At 35.8% G+C, this 21,187-nt stretch overlaps 1 protein-coding gene across 2 annotated transcripts; it reads right to left on the bottom strand.

Annotated features, from left to right (window-relative positions):
* Positions 1–105: 105 nt before the first annotated feature.
* LOC141677750 (putative alpha,alpha-trehalose-phosphate synthase [UDP-forming] 7) lies at positions 106–5,295 on the bottom strand. 2 transcript variants are annotated; one of them, XM_074483798.1, is made up of 4 exons: positions 5,102–5,283; positions 2,793–4,894; positions 1,333–1,606; positions 106–775 (listed from the first exon to the last, which is right to left on the bottom strand). In XM_074483798.1, exons 2-4 carry the CDS (start codon positions 4,778–4,780, stop codon positions 464–466), a joined length of 2,574 nt encoding a protein of 857 aa, XP_074339899.1. In that variant the 5' UTR covers positions 4,781–4,894; positions 5,102–5,283; the 3' UTR covers positions 106–463. The 2 variants fall into 2 exon arrangements, with proteins under 2 accessions (XP_074339899.1, XP_074339900.1); XM_074483799.1 differs by lacking the exons at positions 106–775; positions 1,333–1,606 and adding an exon at positions 2,178–2,373 and having other exon boundaries at positions 5,102–5,295.
* Between the last annotated feature and the right edge of the window lie 15,892 nt (positions 5,296–21,187).

The raw sequence follows: 21,187 nt of genomic DNA, 5'->3' as shown, positions 1-21,187 counted from the left end.
TGCTTCGGTAACAGATAAATCACACGTGTTTTCTTTAAGATCCCAACTACATAGGACAACTTAAGATCCCTGCTTCCATTTTAACAGTTAAATTTGACTCCTAAATTCAATATTCGAGAAGATTCCTTAAACAACAAAGATAAACTTCGACAACTCACAAGTATGACCTGGATATATGTTCATTCACTCTCTAAAATAAACTGTATAAAACCAATTCCTCGACATCATGAATTCATCCGTTTCTCAAGACTTCCTTTCTATCAGAAACTAAATTTGCCAAAATAAGCCCAAGTATATTACCCAAAAGTAACAAATAAGGAAATCAAAGGTAAACTACTAGTTCTGAACTTATAATCTAAAACGAGGGCCCGACAAAAGAACATGCCACTAGCAGATATGAAATATATGTTTCCGCCGAGAAAGGGACCCAAAGTGAATGAAAACACAAACCAGATCAAAGATATCAAGGAGATATGTCATACTCTGCTTCGGAAGAAGCTGGAGAATCAGTAGCTTCAGCAAGATTATCCAGCATTAATATGACTTCACTTGTGTCGTCCAGATAATATTTGGCTTTGCTAGGCTTTTGTCCGACTGTGCACGCAAAAACAGAAGTATTGGAAGAAAGAATTTTTGCTGATATTGCACTTCCGATGATTTCAAACATGTCCTCGTCAGATCTATCATCACCAATGCAAAGCACAAAATCAGCTTGCTCCCCTCTTTCTGCCATCGAAGTGAAGATCTTTTCTGCAACTAGGCCTTTGCTGACTCCCTGAGAAAAAAAACAGGGAGGGTGCAGGTTCAGTCACTAATAGAACATTCAAGCTCCAGACATAAATAAAAAAAAACATAAATTGTGAAGTGGTGACAGGACACTGGATAGCTATTGATAAAGAACAGCTTTAGTTTCCAAAAACTAAAAATGAGAACAGTTGATGTCAATACCAAGTCAGTCTTATTCTTTTCGATATAAGTATAGATTAAGAACAGAAACAAGTCTAGATTTAGAAAAATTTACACATAATCTACTATATTATTATAAAAAGTGATAAACTTTTCTTTTCTTAAAGTACTCATGAAAAACCAAATAAAAAAAATGACTTAAAACATCTTGAAAATAACATCGAGCATGCTTCATCCACCTATGAAAATTCTATCAACTTATCTTTGATGGAACGTTTTATCGTGAAAATATTGTAAAATGTCACTTGCATACATTTCCTTTAGTTTTAAAAAATATGACTAAATGAAAGTAAGAAACAGATCCACGATCAGCATCATGAAATGCGATATTATAAAAAAATTGAGAAGTCGGATAGTAATATTTACCTGAGGTTTGACTTCTACGATGAATTGACCACTTTTCACAGCGACAGGTTCATTTGCTAAAACACTCTCCAAATGATCTAACATCTCCTTTGCCTGGGAAAATCCGAATACTGGGTCTGCATCCCTATACTGCCATACAAGAGCACTTTCCTTTGTTTCAATAGAAGAACCATCTGTAGCCTCAGTATATAATTTCATTACAGGTTTAGCCATCTCCATCCAACCAAATCCATTACTTTGACCACAAACTTCCCATTCTTCGTCATTCGACTTCCTGAAAGAGTTATAATAAGCAATTAAGATACTTCATCAGAAACTTGTACTCTTAATAGCAATTAAGATACTTCATCAGAAACTTGTACTCTTAATAAGGCTTGACTAATTGACTAGCATTATGGCGAGCATATATGCTCTAGGTCTTGACATTTAACTCCTGAAAACCAACGTGTTCCAAGTTTCCGTAACGTGTTCCCCTAAATAATTGGATAATATACTTTAACCAATTTTAAAAGTTTCCATTTGCCATCACAAGAAAAGGGTTTTATACAGCAATTGCCTAGCAAACAACATTGTACAGATTGAGATTTTGTTTTGTCATGTCATTTTGCTGCTACCACAAATAATAAATATTTCTCATTGATCTAGTGTAAAGTGAGATTCTTTCAATTAAGTGTCCAACATGGATACGGATCCAAGCATTGGACTCGGTAACATTTTGTAAAAATATACATGTTTTTGGCCTAAAATAAATGTCCAAGTCCAAGTGTCCATGAAACAAAGAGTCCGAGTAACATACCAAAAACCTAGATAGAGGCCAAGTAAAGAGTGATTGAAAGAACTCCAACAATGAGAATGTACCACCATGATTTAGGTAAAAATTCAGATTGTTATTATGTACAAAAAATATTCTCCAGCGGCTCCACGGTCCACACTGCCATAAGTGCCACCATTCTATTTTATTCACTTATATAAGTCGCTCAGTGATCATCAATGTTGCACTTTAAACCGGAAGGCTTACTATCCCTACCAGCATTTCCCAACCTACACTTATACAACAGATAAATTGACATCCTTCCGTTATTTTGTTAATGAAAAAGGACAAGTACTACACCTGTAACCTTGGATAAAACGGTTAAGAAGGATTATATTCACGACGATCACGTCAAACCAAAGGGCAATGTGATGACGAATCCTTGTGACCAACACAAACAATTCAAAATCAAGCTTTGTGGAGGAATAAGTATTGCAAAGAAGATACATATATGTTCATTGCTATTAAAGAATATTCTTCCAATTGAAATGGGAACTGAGATTCCATTAACTTGTTTCATGTGCATATTAATCACCATCTAAGACTCTTACGAGCTATATTCATCAATTTTAAAGACAGCATGTATATGCACCATGTAGTAAAATTATCACACTTTACTTTATAGTGGGGGTAAGGAAAATAAATTTACCTCATGAAATAGCCATGTTCTGCCGCAATTCCAATCTTTCTGCAAGATGAAAATATTTGACTTAGGCTGTCCCTCCCTCGCCCACTGACAATGAAGACCGTATTGTTTGGATCCCCGCAAAGTCTATTCAGGATCGAGATAACCTCGCTACTAGGAGTTTTTATAATGGAATTTTGGGGCATCACAGTACCATCATAATCCAACAGAATGGCCCTTCGCTTAGCCTTAATGTAAGCTGACACAATATCATCTATAGAAAGCTTTCTAAAATTTGGATCTAGCGACACAACCCTAAACCCGAAACCTAAACCAATTCCCCAACATCTCTTCCTAAAATGATCAGCGCACGTTCTCTCCATATCTTGCAAGAAACTACGTGCCCAATAGGCTACATCATGTGTGCTTACATAACGATAATGCTTTTCATGTCGTAATTGTTTCTCTGGTCCCCCCATTGAGATAGCCTCATTCATTGCCTCTGCAGTTGCTTCGACATTCCATGGGTTGACACGGATTGCTCCACTCAGGGAAGGAGAACACCCTATGAATTCCGACACCACCAACATACTCTCCTTGGGTCCATTTAGATCCGAGGAGGCTTCTGCACTAGATATTCCCTGTCTACACACAATATATTCATATGGAGTTAAATTCATTCCATCTCGAACTGCCGTGACAACAACACACTCTGCTATACTAAAATACGCAATCTTTTCGCTCATTGATAAAGAATTATCAATATAAACTATAGGTTCATATCCAGGCTTCCCAAATTTTGCATTGATTCTCTTGCAGCTTTCCTCTATTTCAGCCCGTGTCTCTTCCAAATCTATTCCTTTACCTCTTGCAGGATTTACAATTTGCACTAGCACAGCTCTTCCTTGCAATGTTGGGTGCTGCTTCAGCATCTGTTCCATTGCTAAAAGTTTCAAGTTGATACCTTTAAAAACATCCATATCATCAACTCCTAGTAAAACTGACTTCCCTTCAAATTTCTGCTTGAGCTCCCCAACCCTCCACTCTTTATCAGCGAGCCTCATCACCGACTCAATCTGACCCATATGAATCCCAACTGGCATAATTTTTATTCCAACCGTCCTTCCAAAATATTCTAAACCTAAATATCCCCTCTTTGATTGGTACTCCAAACCTAACATCCGGCTACAACAAGAAAGAAAATGCCTTGCATAATCAAAAGTATGAAAACCAATAAGATCAGAGTTGAGTAGAGCTTTTAGAATTTCTTCTCTAACAGGAAGGGTCCTGTAAATTTCTGAAGATGGAAAAGGACTGTGAAGGAAAAATCCCATTCTTAAACGGTTAAAGCGTCTCCTCAGGAATGTCGGGAGTACCATTAGATGATAATCATGTATCCATACAAAATCATCCTCTGGATTTATCACCTCAATCACTTTCTGTGAAAACAGCTTATTTGCCGACACATAAGCTTCCCACAGTGAGCGATCAAACCGGCTCCCACGATCAGCAGAAAATGGCAGCATATAGTGAAAAAGAGGCCAGAGTTGTCTCTTACAGAATCTATCATAAAACTTGTCCAACAAATTAGGTGGAAGGAAAGTAGCAGCACACTTAAATCTCTCCAACAAAACTTGAGAAACATCATCCTGCTCAATCGGGTCAACATCAACACTCAAGGATCCAACATACAGCACTTCCATATCTTCAGGAAAACCATCCTTGAGACGAAAAAGCAATGAGTCCTCATCCCAACTAAAGCTCCAACCTTTATTATCCGGTCTACGCCTTGCCTTCAACGGCAACTTATTGGCCACAATAATCATCCTATCGGTAGCAAATGAAGAAGGATTATCGGAACAAACACTACTAGCCTGATCATCATCAAGCTCTGTAATACTCCCGGGGACAGTCATTACTCTGGAAAGCCTCTTCCTATCCCTCTCCCTCCCCATTATCGGGAAATTCCCCGATGCCAAATCCAACAGATTAGTGTACGATCTCGACATCATCTTTACTAAACTTTTCTTAAACACCCTTCTTACTAAAAACCCTAATTAACCACAATCTCAACCCCAAACCAAAAACTAATATCTCCTAACAACAATCATCCAATGCAAATTTATCTGCATATATATACACACAGAACATATCAATTTCACATAACACTATAAAAATCAAACATACAAAAAACAAAAATCAAGAAAACAAACAACGAATATAAACAACACCCAGATCATAAAAAACACAAAAATACAACTTTAAGATCACAAACATATAAAAAAAATCAATATACAAAAAGACACAAAATAAAAGGAAAATAAAAATGGCACCTTTAGAGTACAATGATGATCCTCATAGAAAAGCTGCGTTGATCTAAATTAAAAAGATCTAGGGTTTGATCAATGACTGTATGTATATATATATATGTGTGTGTGTGTGATGTATGTATATATGGGAACCAGGTGAGTCAATTTGTTAATAAGGGAATGATGGATATGAATGAATATTCAAACAAGAATGCAAAAGTAGCCCCCTCTCTGTTTTATTAGATCAGATTTAATTATATTTTGTTGATTAATTAATCGTTAAAAAATAAATGCAAAACAAAATACTAGTAATCAATTAAAAAAAAAAGTGCACACCCTAACAAGGACAGTAACGATGTAATAACAACATAAACATGTAAAACGATGATTAACTTATTCATTTGCATGTTTCTGTGATGTCACCCGCTCTCACGTGCCAAATATAATTGCTTTTTTTATTTTCAGACGAGGAATAAATATTTTATGAAAATTAAATTTCGTAAAAAAGAAATAATAAAATTTCCTTTTTTTCACGGGAATGTGCTTAGATATTGTATCTTCGTCATATTATAAAATTTAATTATCAAAAGAAATTATAAAAAACAAACACAACTGATATATATATAAAATAAATAAGAGTTTCTCAGAAAAAATAAATAAATAAGAGCATTTGGCTTTTAAATTTTAAGTTAGAAGAAAAAAATCCCTGGTTTACTTGTTTGACTCGTAGCGGCAAATGTCATAAATCTTCTCCGGATAAGTTGTACAGTTGGCAGGCGGCAGCTCATACGCGGCTAATGCGTAGTCATCTCTTTTACGGAAATTTTAGTAGTCGGTAAATAAAAACAAGATACGTAACGAAAGAAGGAAGGCTGGTCCATATTATTTCCTCTGTTTTAAAATAGTTTACTTTAAAAGATATATTTATTTTATATTTAATTATTTATTTCAATTTTTAATATAAAACTATATTTTCATAATAATAAATTATTAATAACTGTTTACTGTAATAATAATTCAATAATAATAAATCATTCACAACTTTTTATCATAATAATTATTCGATAACAATAAATATAACGACTGTGATTTTCGCGACGTATATATTTGAATAAAATATAATTTTGTGAAATAATTGTGAACTATATAGATTTATGTGTGAATAAATATTAAGTATATAATTTTGTGGTTTATATGAAATTTCTGTGAAATAGTATTAAGGAACGGGCAAAGTCTCGTTCCAATTTGATGAGTCAGCGAAAGGCTTAAGTTATGATTGTCGGGTCGTCAGGTAGAACGAGACCCGTTATTCGAAAGATGGATTAAATGAGAAGGATTAAGAATGATAAAATTGAGGAATATAATAAGTTATGATAAACGTTAAGTCCTCTGTGTGTTTCTGTGGTTTGGATTCGATATTGAGAAAGTTATATCGTTATTTGATTATCGGATGATTGTTACTCGTGTAATCAATTATTAAAAGGGGAATAATATGTTTAAGTGTACCAATATGAAATGTGTTTGATGTTATTGTGTGAATATATGTTATTTTAAAGTTACGAGCATGAATATGTGATTCACAAGTTTTAAACTATTTTTTAGAGGATTTATTTGATTAAAATAAGGATTAATTGATACTTATATATTTTTATAAAATTATTAAAATATGATCAAGGTGTGAAATTTATTTTATTATCTCTAGAATAGTCCTAGGAACTTTTCAAAAATGATAGTTGGATTTAATCTGATGTTTTGATATTTTAAAATAATTTTTCAGAATTTATTTCTATTATTGGGGATTTATTTGTAAAATCCATAGTAATTAATTCGTTCGTTCAAAAATTATTTTAAAAATATGGGAGAGAGTTAATTTCATATTCTATATTTTAAAAATAAAAGTTCAGCTATTTACACCTTGTATAAAGATAAATTACATTTATTTTATTATAATTTTTGTAAATAAAAGAAAAAGAAAGAAGTGGGAATTATTAATTACCTTTTTGCCCTTAGTATAATATATATACTCCCTCCCCCTTTCTTCTTTCTCTTCCCGACCTCTCTCTCTTCTCTCTTTCACTCTCTTTTGTTAGTGTTTGTGCCCTAGAGACAACACTATTATGTTTTTACTATGAAACATTTGGATTATTAATTATGATTCTATGGATTATTCTTTAGTAATTTATTATATCTTTATTTTCTGTGATAAAATGTTATATTAATAAATGTCCTTGAAATATGATATGTAAATCTATATCTCTAAGTACGTGACTTAAAAATGAGATTACGAGAATAGTATTATTATTCCTAAAGGTCCCAAGTCAAGTATTATTATTAAGGAACGATAATAAATACGTTGAGACTAGTGTGTTTGTTGAATGATGATCACATCTCATTGATCATAGGTATGGTGATACTAAAGTAAAAAACACAGGCACATATATTAAATACATGGTGCTGGATTGACCCGTTGTGAGATACTACATGTTTAAGGTGTCATAAGTTAATCTCACAGTTTACTCAAAAAAAAAAGTTAATCTCACAGTGATAATAATGTATTGGTCCTTAGACTTGAAATCATTATATTTTTATACGAGAAGTAATATACTTTAATACTATTGAAAGTTATCCGTGACCAGGTAATCATAAAAGTAGACATTGGGTATATTATGAATCGTATGAGAAATATGAATGATTTAGATGGGATTTAGCCCTCCTATTTTAAAGAAGTGATATTATTGGCCTCTTAATTGAGTAAGACTATAAAATGCATGGTCGTGCTCAAATACTGATTTGTTTAATAGTTTACTCATTGATCAAGGAAAGTAGGATTAAACGTTTGCAGAGGATGGCACAATGCATGCCTCGAGTTTGATTTATAATATAAGGCTAAAGGGATTATATTACATTGTACATTATTCACGAAAGGTTTAATTGAATCATCAATTATTATTATTACTTGGGAGCAATGATGCAACACCCCAGTCCCACATCGAGGAGGGACTTCTGTTCAGTTTATAAGACAAAGTACTACTACTTTGTGCACCAACAAATCATGATCTTTTGGGGGCCTGTGGTGGGCTAGTCGTTACCCAAGTTGGTTGCACTCGGGACAATATGCTTCGGCTTATTTTGGAATCGGAATCGGGACTTGACCCGATTTTCAAAAAAAAGGCTCGGGATTTGACCCGGATTGTCACATATGGTATCAGAGCCGACTCTCGAAAGCTTGATGCGTCAAGTTGCCGGAGGTGGGGACACGAAGGCTGGTGATATTATCCCACAATGGCAAGAGGTCTGGAGGTGGGGACACGAAGCCACCTGGAATTATCCCACAATGGCTAGAGAGGTACGATCTTGGTCCTATGGGCTGTCTGTTCGGGCCTAACGAGGACGTCAGGAGTTTAAGTGGGGGAGTTTGTAATACCCCAGTCCCACATCGAGGAGATTTGGGACTTCTGTTCAGTTTATAAGGCAAAGTACTACTACTTTGTGCACCAACAAATCATGATCTTTTGGGGGCCTGTGGTGGGCTAGTCGTTACCCAAGTTGGCTGCACTCGGGACAGTATGCTTCGGCTTATTTCGGACTCGGAATCGGGATTTGACCCGGTTTTCGAAAAAGGCTCGGGATTTGACCCGGGTTGTCACAAATGATGTATTACTAGATACCACTTATTGTTTATAATTTTATTATTAGAAAATAAAATTATTGTCAACGTAATAATAACCTAAAGGGTCATACACAAAGAACGTTTGAACGAAGTGTTATTTATATTATGAATTTAAATATTTTATTATTTATTCGAAATTAATTAATTGTAAATATATTAGAATTCGAATTTAATAATACAAACCCAAAACATAATGGGTCTTTTTAGAAGCCCATTAGGTTTAGGGTAATGCCCTAATTCTCTATCCCCTATATATGCATTAAGATGTATAATTTTAGGGTTAGATGTTGCACCACGTTTTTAGAGAAAAACCCTAGCAGTTCTACATCCTAGAGACGCTAGAGAGAGAGAGAGAGATACGAAGAGGCAACCAATCGGCTAGTACCGGCTTCGGTGATCGTTGGACGATTGGACGTTCGTGTGGATACCTTTGGAGAGCAGATCTTCGCAAGGAGGGCTGCTGTGGTTCATCAAGATCAGAACATTCATCATATTCAGAAGGAAAGCTTTATTAAGGTACATGATAATATTCTCCATAATCATTCATTCATTATACATAGATCCTGAGGTAGGGATTCAAAATTTTTGATTTTCCGCTGCGTTTATATGCTCGAATCCCTAACATCTTTTCTCTCTCTTGAGCTCAGTACTCTCTCTTTTCTCTGTTCACCTTCGTTTGTGGATGGTTTTCGAATTTGAAACCATCTTTGTGATGGGTTTTGCTTCCACTATATGTATATGTGGATGCATGCGAGTGTTCTTCGATTTATTTGAAACCCTCATTCGGGTTTTTGTTCGGTTTTAACTGTAGTCAATTGGAATATGGTTTTTGTTGATGTTACTGTGATTATATGAGCAATTGATGATCAAAAATAAGTTATGGGTGGAGTTTTGGTTGGAAACCCCGAAACGGGGCACCACCGTACTTTGCCTGTGGCGCCCTCCAAACCCGGGTCAGAAGTTTGGGGTCCACACACACACCTCATTTATAACCCGCTTCTAACAATAATAAAGAAAATAATAATTTATAATGACCCTACTTACCAACTACCACGGATCGCAACAGGTTAAAGTATGCACACAAGCCAAACACATCTAATATATTACATACCGATCAAATCCTAACTAGTCAAACTCAACTGAGTATTAAACATATTACAAACTTTTACAAACTTAAATTATTCCAAGAGAAGCCTACTAGCTCATCTTCAACAACCTTAATCCCTAGCTCTCGCGCTGGACTGGGGATCCTTGTTACCAACTGGTTCCTTTTTAACTGGAAAGAATATAAACAACATTGCACAAATGAGCTAACTAGCTCAGCAAGTCACAATGACAAAACTGAGAATAATGATCATCAAGTGAATATGGTTATGAGATCAAGTGAACAATGGATTATGATTTAGAATTGGATATTATACTTTTACTTTAAAAACCAAGGTTAGGTTGCTGATCAGTCACGCACTAACCCCGAGCAAAGCACACAACATTGCTCTAACTACTGGATCCAAGGCACACATTGGCCTAACTTGACCATTATATGGTCTCACCACGAATCTGGTCCACAATTTTATAAAAATAATCCATTCTAACATAATAACAAAATGAACAATAATAAACAATAACCAGAATCATTAACAACAGTGAGTACTTAACAATGAAAGGATTTCAATACTTGTATTGATCAACAAGGTAATTTCAAAGCTTGGATGCTGGGTAATGAAAGAATTGGATAACAAAGGAATCAATGTTTCAGGGTTTCAAGGATTTGGTCTTTCAAAGCATAAGATCTCATGGGTTGAGTATATAAGTAATTCAGTTCAGCGTTTGGTATTTAGTCTGTATGTATTTGTGGAGTAGTATCGTAGATTTGTGGTTCGTGTTTGGGTATACAATAATCAATGGCTTAGAAAGAATATGATTCCTGGCTCAAGAACAATAATTAGAATCAGGGTTTAGGTTTCTGTGCTTCAAAGCACTTGCAATATCACAGGATTATCAAGTACTACAATATCTCGAGAAAGTTCAGAACACTTGCCTGATACTAGCTTACTATTCTGCACTCGCTTCCAATCACAACCGTCTTATTCCTCAACTACCTTTTTCCCTTTCCTACGCATTGCCTCTTCTGCTCACATATCATAAGCATCTATCAATAATTAACTCATAGAGTTCTATTCAACACATACTTCTATCTACCTTTCGTTTTACCCAAATCCGATTAAAGGATTGAAAGTTATGCAATAATCAAGTAAACACCGAATATATAGACTGATAGTCAATCAACAAGTCACATATATCACATAATACATCACGTAATCGATTATATATTATTTATAAAGAAGTCTCGGGGTCATAAATAGGCTTTCTGGTATTTAAAATGATTTTTAAAACATTTTTCGGAATTAAAACGGGTCGTTGAATCAATTTCGGAATAATAAACAGGGTTCGGTTGGCCAATTCTGGCTTCGAAACAATTTTATAATAATTATCAAGCTTTGGAAATAATTTAGAATAATATTTTAAAGCTCAAAACTATTTTTCGAAATTTTTAAATCATTTTTAAATATTTAAATCTAATTAAATAATTAACTAAAATCAATTGATAATTAATTAAATCAATTAATCAATTAATTTTCGAATTAATTGACCGATTAATCAATTAAAAATTAACTGAAATTAATTAACTAATTAATTCAGATTTATTTTTGAATTAAAAATAATTTTTGGAATTAAAATAATAATTCTTAGAATTTTCAGAAATTAAAATCGAATTTTTATAATAAAAATAAATAGGAAATATGATTTTTAAATATTCTTAAAACAGTAATCCTATTTTTGTAATTTCTGAAAAGTTCAGGGACCTAACTTCATCATCTCCAAAAGTACAGGGACCAAACTGCAATTTTGCAGTCCAGTCGCCGGAAAACGTTGGGGATGGCCGGAGAACTCGACTCCGGCATCCTCCCACCACCACAAGCTCCAGATCAATAATACACAACACCAGGAATCTATATCTGCAATCAAAATTCATCAATAACCCCGGACTTGGCCGGAATTTGATCAAGAAACTCGCCAGTTTCCGGCGGGTTCGACGTAAACCTCAAAACACAACTCCCTTCTCTACAGACCTCGTTGATTCATGAAACTTGTACGACTAGATTGAAAATTTCACAGAGAATACAATACACTATACCACAACATCAATCTATTTCAGAATAAGAAACCCCCAAATTTCAATTAAGAACATTCATACGAGTTATAAACCCTAATTTTAAAATTCGAAAATCAAACTCAAATTTGAACATGTTATTGAACTCCAAATCAGACGTATAATATATCAAAATCATCAGGAAAACAGACTCTACAACATGCAATCATCAAATCATACAAACAATCATCCGAACAAAAATTCATATTTTTAATAAATTTAATTCGAAAATAAATAAATTTCCAGAAATAAACCTTTGATTCTGCAGTGAAACAAAGCTCAGAATCTGATAGAACACTTCAAATCCTTTGTTTTGGTTACTCAAGCTTTGAAAACAGAGATCGGTAACGCTTTCGTTTTGCTGTTTGATTCTTAGAACAGTTTATGTAATTAGGGTTTTCTCTGAAAATTATAGAATTAACTATCTGTAAATGATTTTGATACGAAATAAAATACGGAAAAAAGGCTATTTATATTTACGGAATATTAGTATCCCGTTGGATCATTCCGGATATAAAACGGTACGTTTATTTGTAAAAACTGATCCAAACGGTATCGGTTTTCAGGATAATTATCCAAATCAGTACAATTTGTACTGCGGTCTTGGTCTCAGCGCCTGGTTACACGTATTACGAAGTGATAATTGTTATATTTTAATAAAAAGCTCCCGTTTATCGAAAATACGGGGTTTATTGATTTACCGAAACGAATATTGTATCGAAGATGTTGCGCCGGGACCCGCGCAGGACAAACCGCACGCCGGATCGAAAAAGTCGAAACATGGAAAATGCTCGGAATATTACAATTAGGTTAGGAAGGAGTTCTCGGAAGAGTTTCGGGTTCCAAAAACGTAACAACGGTTGACGTCGGTTGGTTCCCGTTTTGATAAAATAGATTTTAAATACTCGAAAAAAGATTTTATAAATTTCCAATGATTCTTATAAATTCATAAATCAACATAAAAATAATTAGGAAGATATGACAATTATCTATATTTTATTTTGGACATATAAAAATTTAAATACTCAATTAATAATATTTTTGAATATCCAAATACAAATAACACTTAACAATTAATTCACAGAATAGATACTGAACACACATAATAATTATTTAATTAGCAAAAATAATTACACGATATATCCCGGATATTACATCCTTCCCCCTTAAAAGGATTCTGTCCTCAGAATCTCCTAAGAAAACAAATGAGGGTACTTTTCTCTCGTATCACTTTCTAATTTCCAGGTTGACTCTTCAACCTTTGGGTTTCTCCACAATACTCTTACTAGCTTTACCACTTTATTTCTCAATACTTTCTCTCTCTCCTCTAGAATCTCTATCGGGCTCTCTATATATGACAAATCTGCCTGAAGCTCTATTGGCTCATATTCTATTACATGCCTGGAGTCTGGATTATATTTCTTGAGCATCGATACATGAAAAACATTGTGAATGTGCTCCATGTGTGGTGGTAACGCCAACTCGTAAGCTACTTTGTGAACACGCTTTGGGATCTCAAAAGGTCTGACATATCTTGGACTCAGTTTTCCTTTCTTTCCAAACCTCGTTAGTCCTTTCCACGGTGATACTTTCAATAATACCAAGCTTCCTTCTTCAAATTCCATGTCTTTCCTTGACTGATCTGCATATTTCCTCTGATGATTTTGTGCGGCTATCAATCTCTTCTGGATAATTTCAACAATTTCCTTTGTCTGCTGTACCAGTTCAGGTCCAAGTATCTTGCATTCTCCTACTTCGTCCCAATATATTGGAGATCTACATTTGTGTCCATAAAGGGCTTCATAGGGTGGCATCCCAATGCTGGCATGATAACTGTTGTTGTAACAAACTCTACCAAAGGTAAATGTTCGTCCCAATCTCCTTTGAAATCAATAGCACAAACACGTAACATGTCCTCGATTGTCTGGATCGTTCTTTCACTTTGGCCATCCGTCTGGGGGTGATAGGTCGTACTTATATTCAGTCTTGTTCATAAACATTCTTGAAAACTCTTCCAAAATCTTGAGTTAAACCTTGGATCTCAATCAGATACAATAGACACAGGAACTCCATGACGAACTACAATTTCCTTCAGGTACATATGGACCAACTTGTCGAGCGAAAATCTTTCATTTATAGGCAGAAAATGAGCTGACTTGGTAAGTCTATCCACTATAACCCAAATGGCATCATGATTAGCCCTTGTCCTTGGTAATCCAACTATGAAATCCATGGCAATATGTTCCCACTTCCACTCTGGAATCTCCAATGGCTGTAACAATCCACTTGGTCTGTGATGCTCTGCTTTAACTCTCTGACAGGTATAACATTTGCTAATCCATTCCGCAATTTTCCTCTTCATGTCTGGCCACCAATAATTCTTCTTTAAATCTCTGTACATTTTGGTACTCCCTGGATGGATAGAATATCTTGAACTATGTGCCTCTTGTAAAATTTCATTTTTCAGCTCCGTCACTGGTGGAATCCAAATTCTTGAAGAAAACCTAAGAATACCTTGATCATCCTTCTGCGTGCATAATTCCTCACCTACCAAACGATTTATATCTTGATCCATAACATCTTCCTGACATTTCTTTATTTTCTCAAATAATTCCGATTGGAAAGTTATATTGTATACTTTCGCTTCCTCAGGCTTGCAAACTTTAATCTGCAATTCCAATTTCTGAAATTCCTTATATATATCTTCAGGTACTGATAACACATTCAACTTTTCCTTCCGACTCAATGCGTCTGCTACAACATTCGCTTTACTGGATGATAATTAATCGAGTAATCATAATCCTTGATCAATTCTAACCATCTCCTTTGCCTCATATTAAGTTCCTTCTGGGTGAATATATACTTTAAACTTTTGTGATCCGTATAAATCTCACACTTCTCTCCATAAAGGTAATGTCTCCAAATCTTCAAAGCAAACACTATGGCTGCTAGTTCCAAATCATGAGTAGGATACTTTTGTTCGTGTGGTTTCCATTGCCTTGACGCATACGCAATAACCTTGTCGTGCTGCATAAGAACACATCCTAATCCTTTGTGAGAAGCATCACTATAAATTATGAAATTCCCTTGATCATCTGGAAGTGACAAAACAGGTGTCGTGATTAATCGTCGCTTCAACTCCTGAAAACTTTCCTCGCATTTGTCATTCCATATAAACTTCTCATTCTTTCGTGTAAGCTTTGTTAATGGTGTGGCAATCCTCGAGAAATTTTGAACAAATCGACGATAATATCCCGCCAATCCTAAGAAACTTCTTACCTCGGTGGGTGTTTTCGGTCTCTCCCAATTCGTAATTGCCTCGATCTTTGCCGGGTCCACTTTGATCCCTTCATTACTAACTATGTGCCCTAAGAACTGAACCTCCTGTAACCAAAACTCACACTTCGAGAATTTATCATACAACTTCTTTTTCCTTAAAATCTCCAAAGTTGTCCTTAAATGTTCCGCATGATCCTCTTCCGTCTTTGAATAGATCAAAATATCGTCTATAAATACAATAACGAACTTGTGCAAATATTCCTTGAAAATTCTGTTCATTAGGTCTATAAATGCTGTCGGGGCGTTGGTCAATCCAAAAGACATTACTAGAAACTCGTAATGTCCATACCTTGTTCTGAAAGCTGTCTTTGGTATATCTTCTGGCTTGATCTTTAGTTGATGATATCCCGATCTTAAATCAATTTTGGAGAAGTACTTGGCTCCCTTCAACTGGTCGAACAGATCATCGATTATGGGTAACGGATACTTATGCTTGATTGTAAGCTTGTTGAGCTCCCTGTAGTCGATACACAGTCTCATGCTTCCATCTTTCTTCTTGACAAATAATACCGGTGCACCCCACGGGGACACACTGGTCTGATTACTCCTTTCTCTAACAGCTCTTGCAATTGCTTCGCTAACTCTTTCATCTCGATTGGCGCCATTCTATACGGGGCCTTGGATACTGGTTCTGTTCCAGGTGCTAAGTCGATCGCAAATTCAATTTCTCTATCTGGAGGAAGTCCTGGCAATTCGTCGGGAAACACGTCTGGAAATTCATTCACTAATGGAATATCTTCAAGTTTTGCTGGCTCCTGACTCTTGTCAATCACGTAGGCTATAAAATGCTTGCATCCTTGCCGTAATAACTTCTTAGTTTGAATTATGGTTAAGAACTTCTTTTCTTGTTTCTGGCCCTTGAACGTTACTATCCTTTCGTCAGGCGTCTTCACCATTACCTTCTTATTTCGACAATCTATCTGGGCATTGTGCTTAGATAACCAATCCATCCCTAATATAACGTCAAATTCTCCTAACTTAAATGGTATCAAATCTACACAAAACTTACTACCAGAAATCTCAACCTCACAATTCCCACAAACTTGATTCACAGTTACACGTTCTTGATTTGCTAATTCCACAGTCATTATTTTATTCAAATACTTAACTGGACAATTTAACTTACTAACAAAATCTTGTGAAACAAACGATCGAGTTGCTCCTGAATCTATTAACACTTTGGCACATAAAGAATTCACATTGAGCGTACCTGCCACGACATCTGTATCCTGGATCGCATCCTTTACAGACATGTCAAATATTCTGGCCCTTGGAGTCTCATTTACTATTGGGGTAGATCCCATAATCCTCAATGCATTACTGACTGGGGCTGATGTCTTGCAATCCCTGGCCATATGCCCTGGCTTTCCACATTTGAAGCACGTAAATCCAATGGCTGGAACCTTTACTACTGGATTTTGAATAGGCTGGTCCTTATTTGCTGGCTCTCTTGCTGGCTGATTTCGGCACTCCCTCGAATAGTGCCCTTTCTGGTTGCATTTGAAACATACCACACTCAACTTATTACAAACTCCTCCATGCTTCTTCCCGCATACTTGACCGTCCGGAAAAGTTAGTCTCAACTGACTTGGCTGATTTGTATTAACTGGACGGTTGCTCTGGCCTCCGTCTCCTGCATTCTATCTCCTGAAATTAAAATTTCTCCCTGTCTGAAACTTGCCCTTCTTAAAATTTGGAAACTTCCCTGGTTGTGACTGACCCTCACTTCCCTCAACTTTCCTTTTCTTGCTTTCCTTTTCCTTCTGGAACATCTCACTCTCTGTTTCTGCGATCATAGCCTTCTGTACTACTCCTGCATAGGTATCCAATTCAAAAATGGCTACCTTCCCTCTGATCCATGGTTTCAAACCTTTCTGGAATCTTTTAGCCTTCTTCCTGTCAGTATCCACATATGACGGTACATACCTTGACAATTCCTCAAACTTCCCCTCATAATCTGTTACCGACATATTCCCTTGCTTTAATTCTAAAAACTTCAGCTCCATTTGATCCTGAACAAACTGAGGAAAATATTTTTCTAAAAACAATTCCTTAAACCTTTCCCAAGTAATAACATCTGTACCTTCCAATGTCTTCACCATCTCCCACCAATAGGTGGCTTCATTCTTCAGATAGTAACTTGCAAACTCAACCTTCTGTTCCTCCTTTACTTTCACTAAGGCAAATGCCTTCTCTATTTCCTTTAGCCAAACATTTGCTTCAATTGGCTCTAAGGAACCCTTGAATTCTGGTGGGTTTACTGCTTGAAAAGTTTTAAAAGTTACCTGGGGGTTGGTCTGTCTTTGTTGTTGTTGTGCCAGGTGAACTGTTTGTTGGGCCAAGATTTGAAGAATCTGGGCTATTGCGGGGTTCATGGGTCCTGGGTTCACATTCAGATTTGTATCATCTTGGTTGTTATTGTTGTTGGTTTCTTCATTCTGGGTGTTGGTGCGGGTATTTCTTTTGGGAGGCATTTTCTGTAAAGAATCAATCAACTTATTTAGCTTTTGAATCAATCTTTTGCATAAAAGAACAGTTTTGCAAAACAGAAATATCTCTTTTTGAAAACAGTTGTAACTAAGTAAATTGCATGCTTCTTTACAAAATATAAACAATTATGGAAAACAGAGTACATGGTATCACAGGGGTATAACTGGTGCAATAAATAAGGTAAGGTATAACAGGTGCAATAAAGTAAATGACAGTGCTGGAAAAGAAAAAGGTACTGATATATATAGATCAAAAGTTTTAGGTAGTACAAGTGTAAAGACGCTTTGGAAGTAAAAGCAAAAAGGGTACAACAACCTACTCACTAGTCAGCATAGCTAGTCTATAAATATAACTCAAAAGTCTATTGATACACACTACACACTACTGTACATACTACATAACCATAACAACACTGCTCAGCATCTCCCTCTCTGAATCTCTGACTCAGCTCCAAGGAAACTCTGGTCCTGCCAGCCTCTCAAAGTCCTCCATCACCTCAGTAGCCCAACCCATCAGTGCATCAGGGCCTCTGCCAGGTAGTGTAGCTCCATGTAGCCTAGCCTCAAGAACCCTCCGTGTCACATGAATCTCCTCTCGAAGCTCCCTCACACCACGATCAACATCTGTAGTCCTAATGATATGCATAAGGCTCTCTGATCTGGGCCAACAAAGAATCACACTCCAATAGAAGAGCCTCATACCGATAATAAGGAACTGGGGGCAATGTAGACTGGAATGGGGCACTCGCAACTGAATGCCCAGTGGAATCCGAATCAGTTGGTGGGGGTCCTCTGATAGGTGGCCTCATGCCTGGAGGTGGAATAGCCTGCAGTGGTACGAGCTGCAACACCGGTGGAGGTAAAATAGCCAATGCTGGTGGAATAACAGGACGTGGATCCAATGCTGGTGCTCCAACTGAAGGCTCTGAGTGATCAGCTGATACGGGAATAAAAGAGTCGGCCATCGCTGCTATCTGAAATTATATTGCAATATAAGAATCTCGAACCACGACGCGAATTATACTAATACCTGATATACCGAAGCACTCAACCTCTTGACGTTCTATATTTCTATTCCTTGCTTCTAATCCTAACCCTCTACCCATTCCCGTCAACCTAGGATTGTGTCAGTGACTTATAACCTGTAGCTCTGATACCAAACCTGTGGCGCCCTCCAAACCCGGGTCAGAAGTTTGGGGTCCACACACACACCTCATTTATAACCTGCTTCTAACAATAATAAAGAAAATAAAAATATGCAATGACCCTACTTACCAACTACCACGGATCGCAACAAGTTAAAGTATGCACACAAGCCAAACACATCTAATATATTACATACCGATCAAATCCCAACTAGTCAAACTCAACTGAGTATTAAACATATTACAAACTTTTACAAACTTAAATTATTCCAAGAGAAGCCTACTAGCTCAGCTTCAACAACCTTAATCCCTAGCTCTCGCGCTGGACTGGGGATCCTTGCTACCAACTGGTTCCTTTTTAACTGGAAAGAATATAAACAACATTGCACAAATGAGCTAACTAGCTCAGCAAGTCACAATGACAAAACTGAGAATAATGATCATCAAGTGAATATGGTTATGATATCAAGTGAACAATGGATTATGATTTAGAATTGGATATTATACTTTTACTTTAAAAACCAAGGTTAGGTTGCTGATCAGTCACACACTAACCCCGAGCAAAGCACACAGCATTGCTCTAACTACTGGATCCAAGTCACACATTGGCCTAACTTGACCATTATATGGCCTGACCACGAATCTGGTCCACAATTTTATAAAAACAATCCAATTCTAACATAAAAACAAAATGAACAATAATAAACAATAACCAGAATTATTAACAACAGTGAGTACTTAACAATGAAAGGATTTCAATACTTGTATGGATCAACAAGGTAATTTCAAAGCTTGGATGCTGGGTAATGAAAGAATTGGATAACAAAGGAATCAATATTTCAGGGTTTCAAGGATTTGGTCTTTCAAAGCATAAGATCTCATGGGTTGAGTATATAAGTAATTCAGTTCAGCGTTTGGTATTTAGTTTGTATGTATTTGTGGAGTAGTATCGTAGATTTGTGGTTCGTGTTTGGGTATACAATAAGCAATGGCTTAGAAAGAATATGGTTCCTGGCTCAAGAACAATAATTGGAATCAGGGTTTAGGTTTCTGTGCTTCAAAGCACTTGCAATATCACAGGATTATCAAGTACTACAATATCTCGAGAAAGTTCAGAACACTTGCCTGATACTAGCTTACTATTCTGCACTCGCTTCCAATCACAACCGTCTTATTCCTCAACTACCTGTTTCCCTTTCCTACGCCTTGCCTCTTCTGCTCACATGTCATAAGCATCTATCAATAATTAACTCATAGAATTCTATTCAACACATACTTCTATCTACCCTTCGTTTTACCCAAATCCGATTAACGGATTGAAAGTTATGCAATAATCAAGTAAACACCGAATATATAGACTGATAGTCAATCAACAAGTCACATATAGCACATAATACATCACGTAATCAATGATATATTATTTATAAAGAAGTCTCGGGTTATAAATAGGCTTTCTGGTATTTAAAATGATTTTTAAAACATTTTTCGGAATTAAAACGGGTCGTTGAATCAATTTGGGAATAATAAACAGGGTTCGGTTGGCCAATTCTGGCTTCGAAACAATTTTATAATAATTATCGAGCTTTGGAAATAATTTAGAATAATATTTTAAAGCTCGAAACTATTTTTCGAAATTTTTAAATGATTTTTAAATATTTAAATCTAATTAAATAATTAACTAAAATCAATTGATAATTAATTAAATCAATTAATCAATTAATTTTCGAATTAATTGACCAATTAATCAATTAAAAATTAACTGATTAATTCAGATTTATTTTTGAATTAAAAATAATTTTTGGAATTAAAATAATAATTATTAGAATTTTCAAAAATTAAAATCGAATTTTATAATAAAAATAAATAGGAAATATGATTTTTAAATATTCTTAAAACAGGAATCCTATTTTTGCAATTTCTGGAAAGTTCAGGGACCTAACTTCATCATCTCCAAAAGTACAGGGACCAAACTGCAATTTTGCAGTCCAGTCGCTGGAAAACGTCGGGGATGGCCGAAGAACTCGACTCCGGCATCCTCCCACCACCACAAGCTCCAGATCAATAATACACAACACCAGGAATCTATATCTGCAATCAAAATTCATCAATAACCCCGGACTTGGCCGGAATTTGATCAAGAAACTCGCCGGTTTCCGGCGGGTTCGACATAAACTTCAAAACACAACTTCCTTCTCTACAGACCTCGTTGATTCATGAAACTTGTACGACTAGATTGCAAATTTCACAGAGAATACA

Source organism: Apium graveolens, chromosome 8, assembly GCF_009905375.1.
Source record: "Apium graveolens cultivar Ventura chromosome 8, ASM990537v1, whole genome shotgun sequence".
Taxonomy (NCBI): domain Eukaryota; kingdom Viridiplantae; phylum Streptophyta; class Magnoliopsida; order Apiales; family Apiaceae; genus Apium; species Apium graveolens.
The sequence above is the reverse complement of the archived record's forward strand: the minus strand, read 5'-3'. Positions and strand labels throughout refer to the sequence as shown.

Excerpts from the sequence above, each read along its gene's own strand:
- LOC141677750 (XM_074483798.1), bottom strand. The coding sequence starts at position 4,780 with ATGATGTCGAGATCGTACACTAATCTGTTGGATTTGGCATCGGGGAAT. Across the intron at positions 1,607-2,792 it reads GAACATGGCTATTTCATGAG|GAAGTCGAATGACGAAGAAT; the intron begins GTAAATTTATTT and ends TAACTCTTTCAG. Across the intron at positions 776-1,332 it reads TCGTAGAAGTCAAACCTCAG|GGAGTCAGCAAAGGCCTAGT; the intron begins GTAAATATTACT and ends TTTTTTTCTCAG.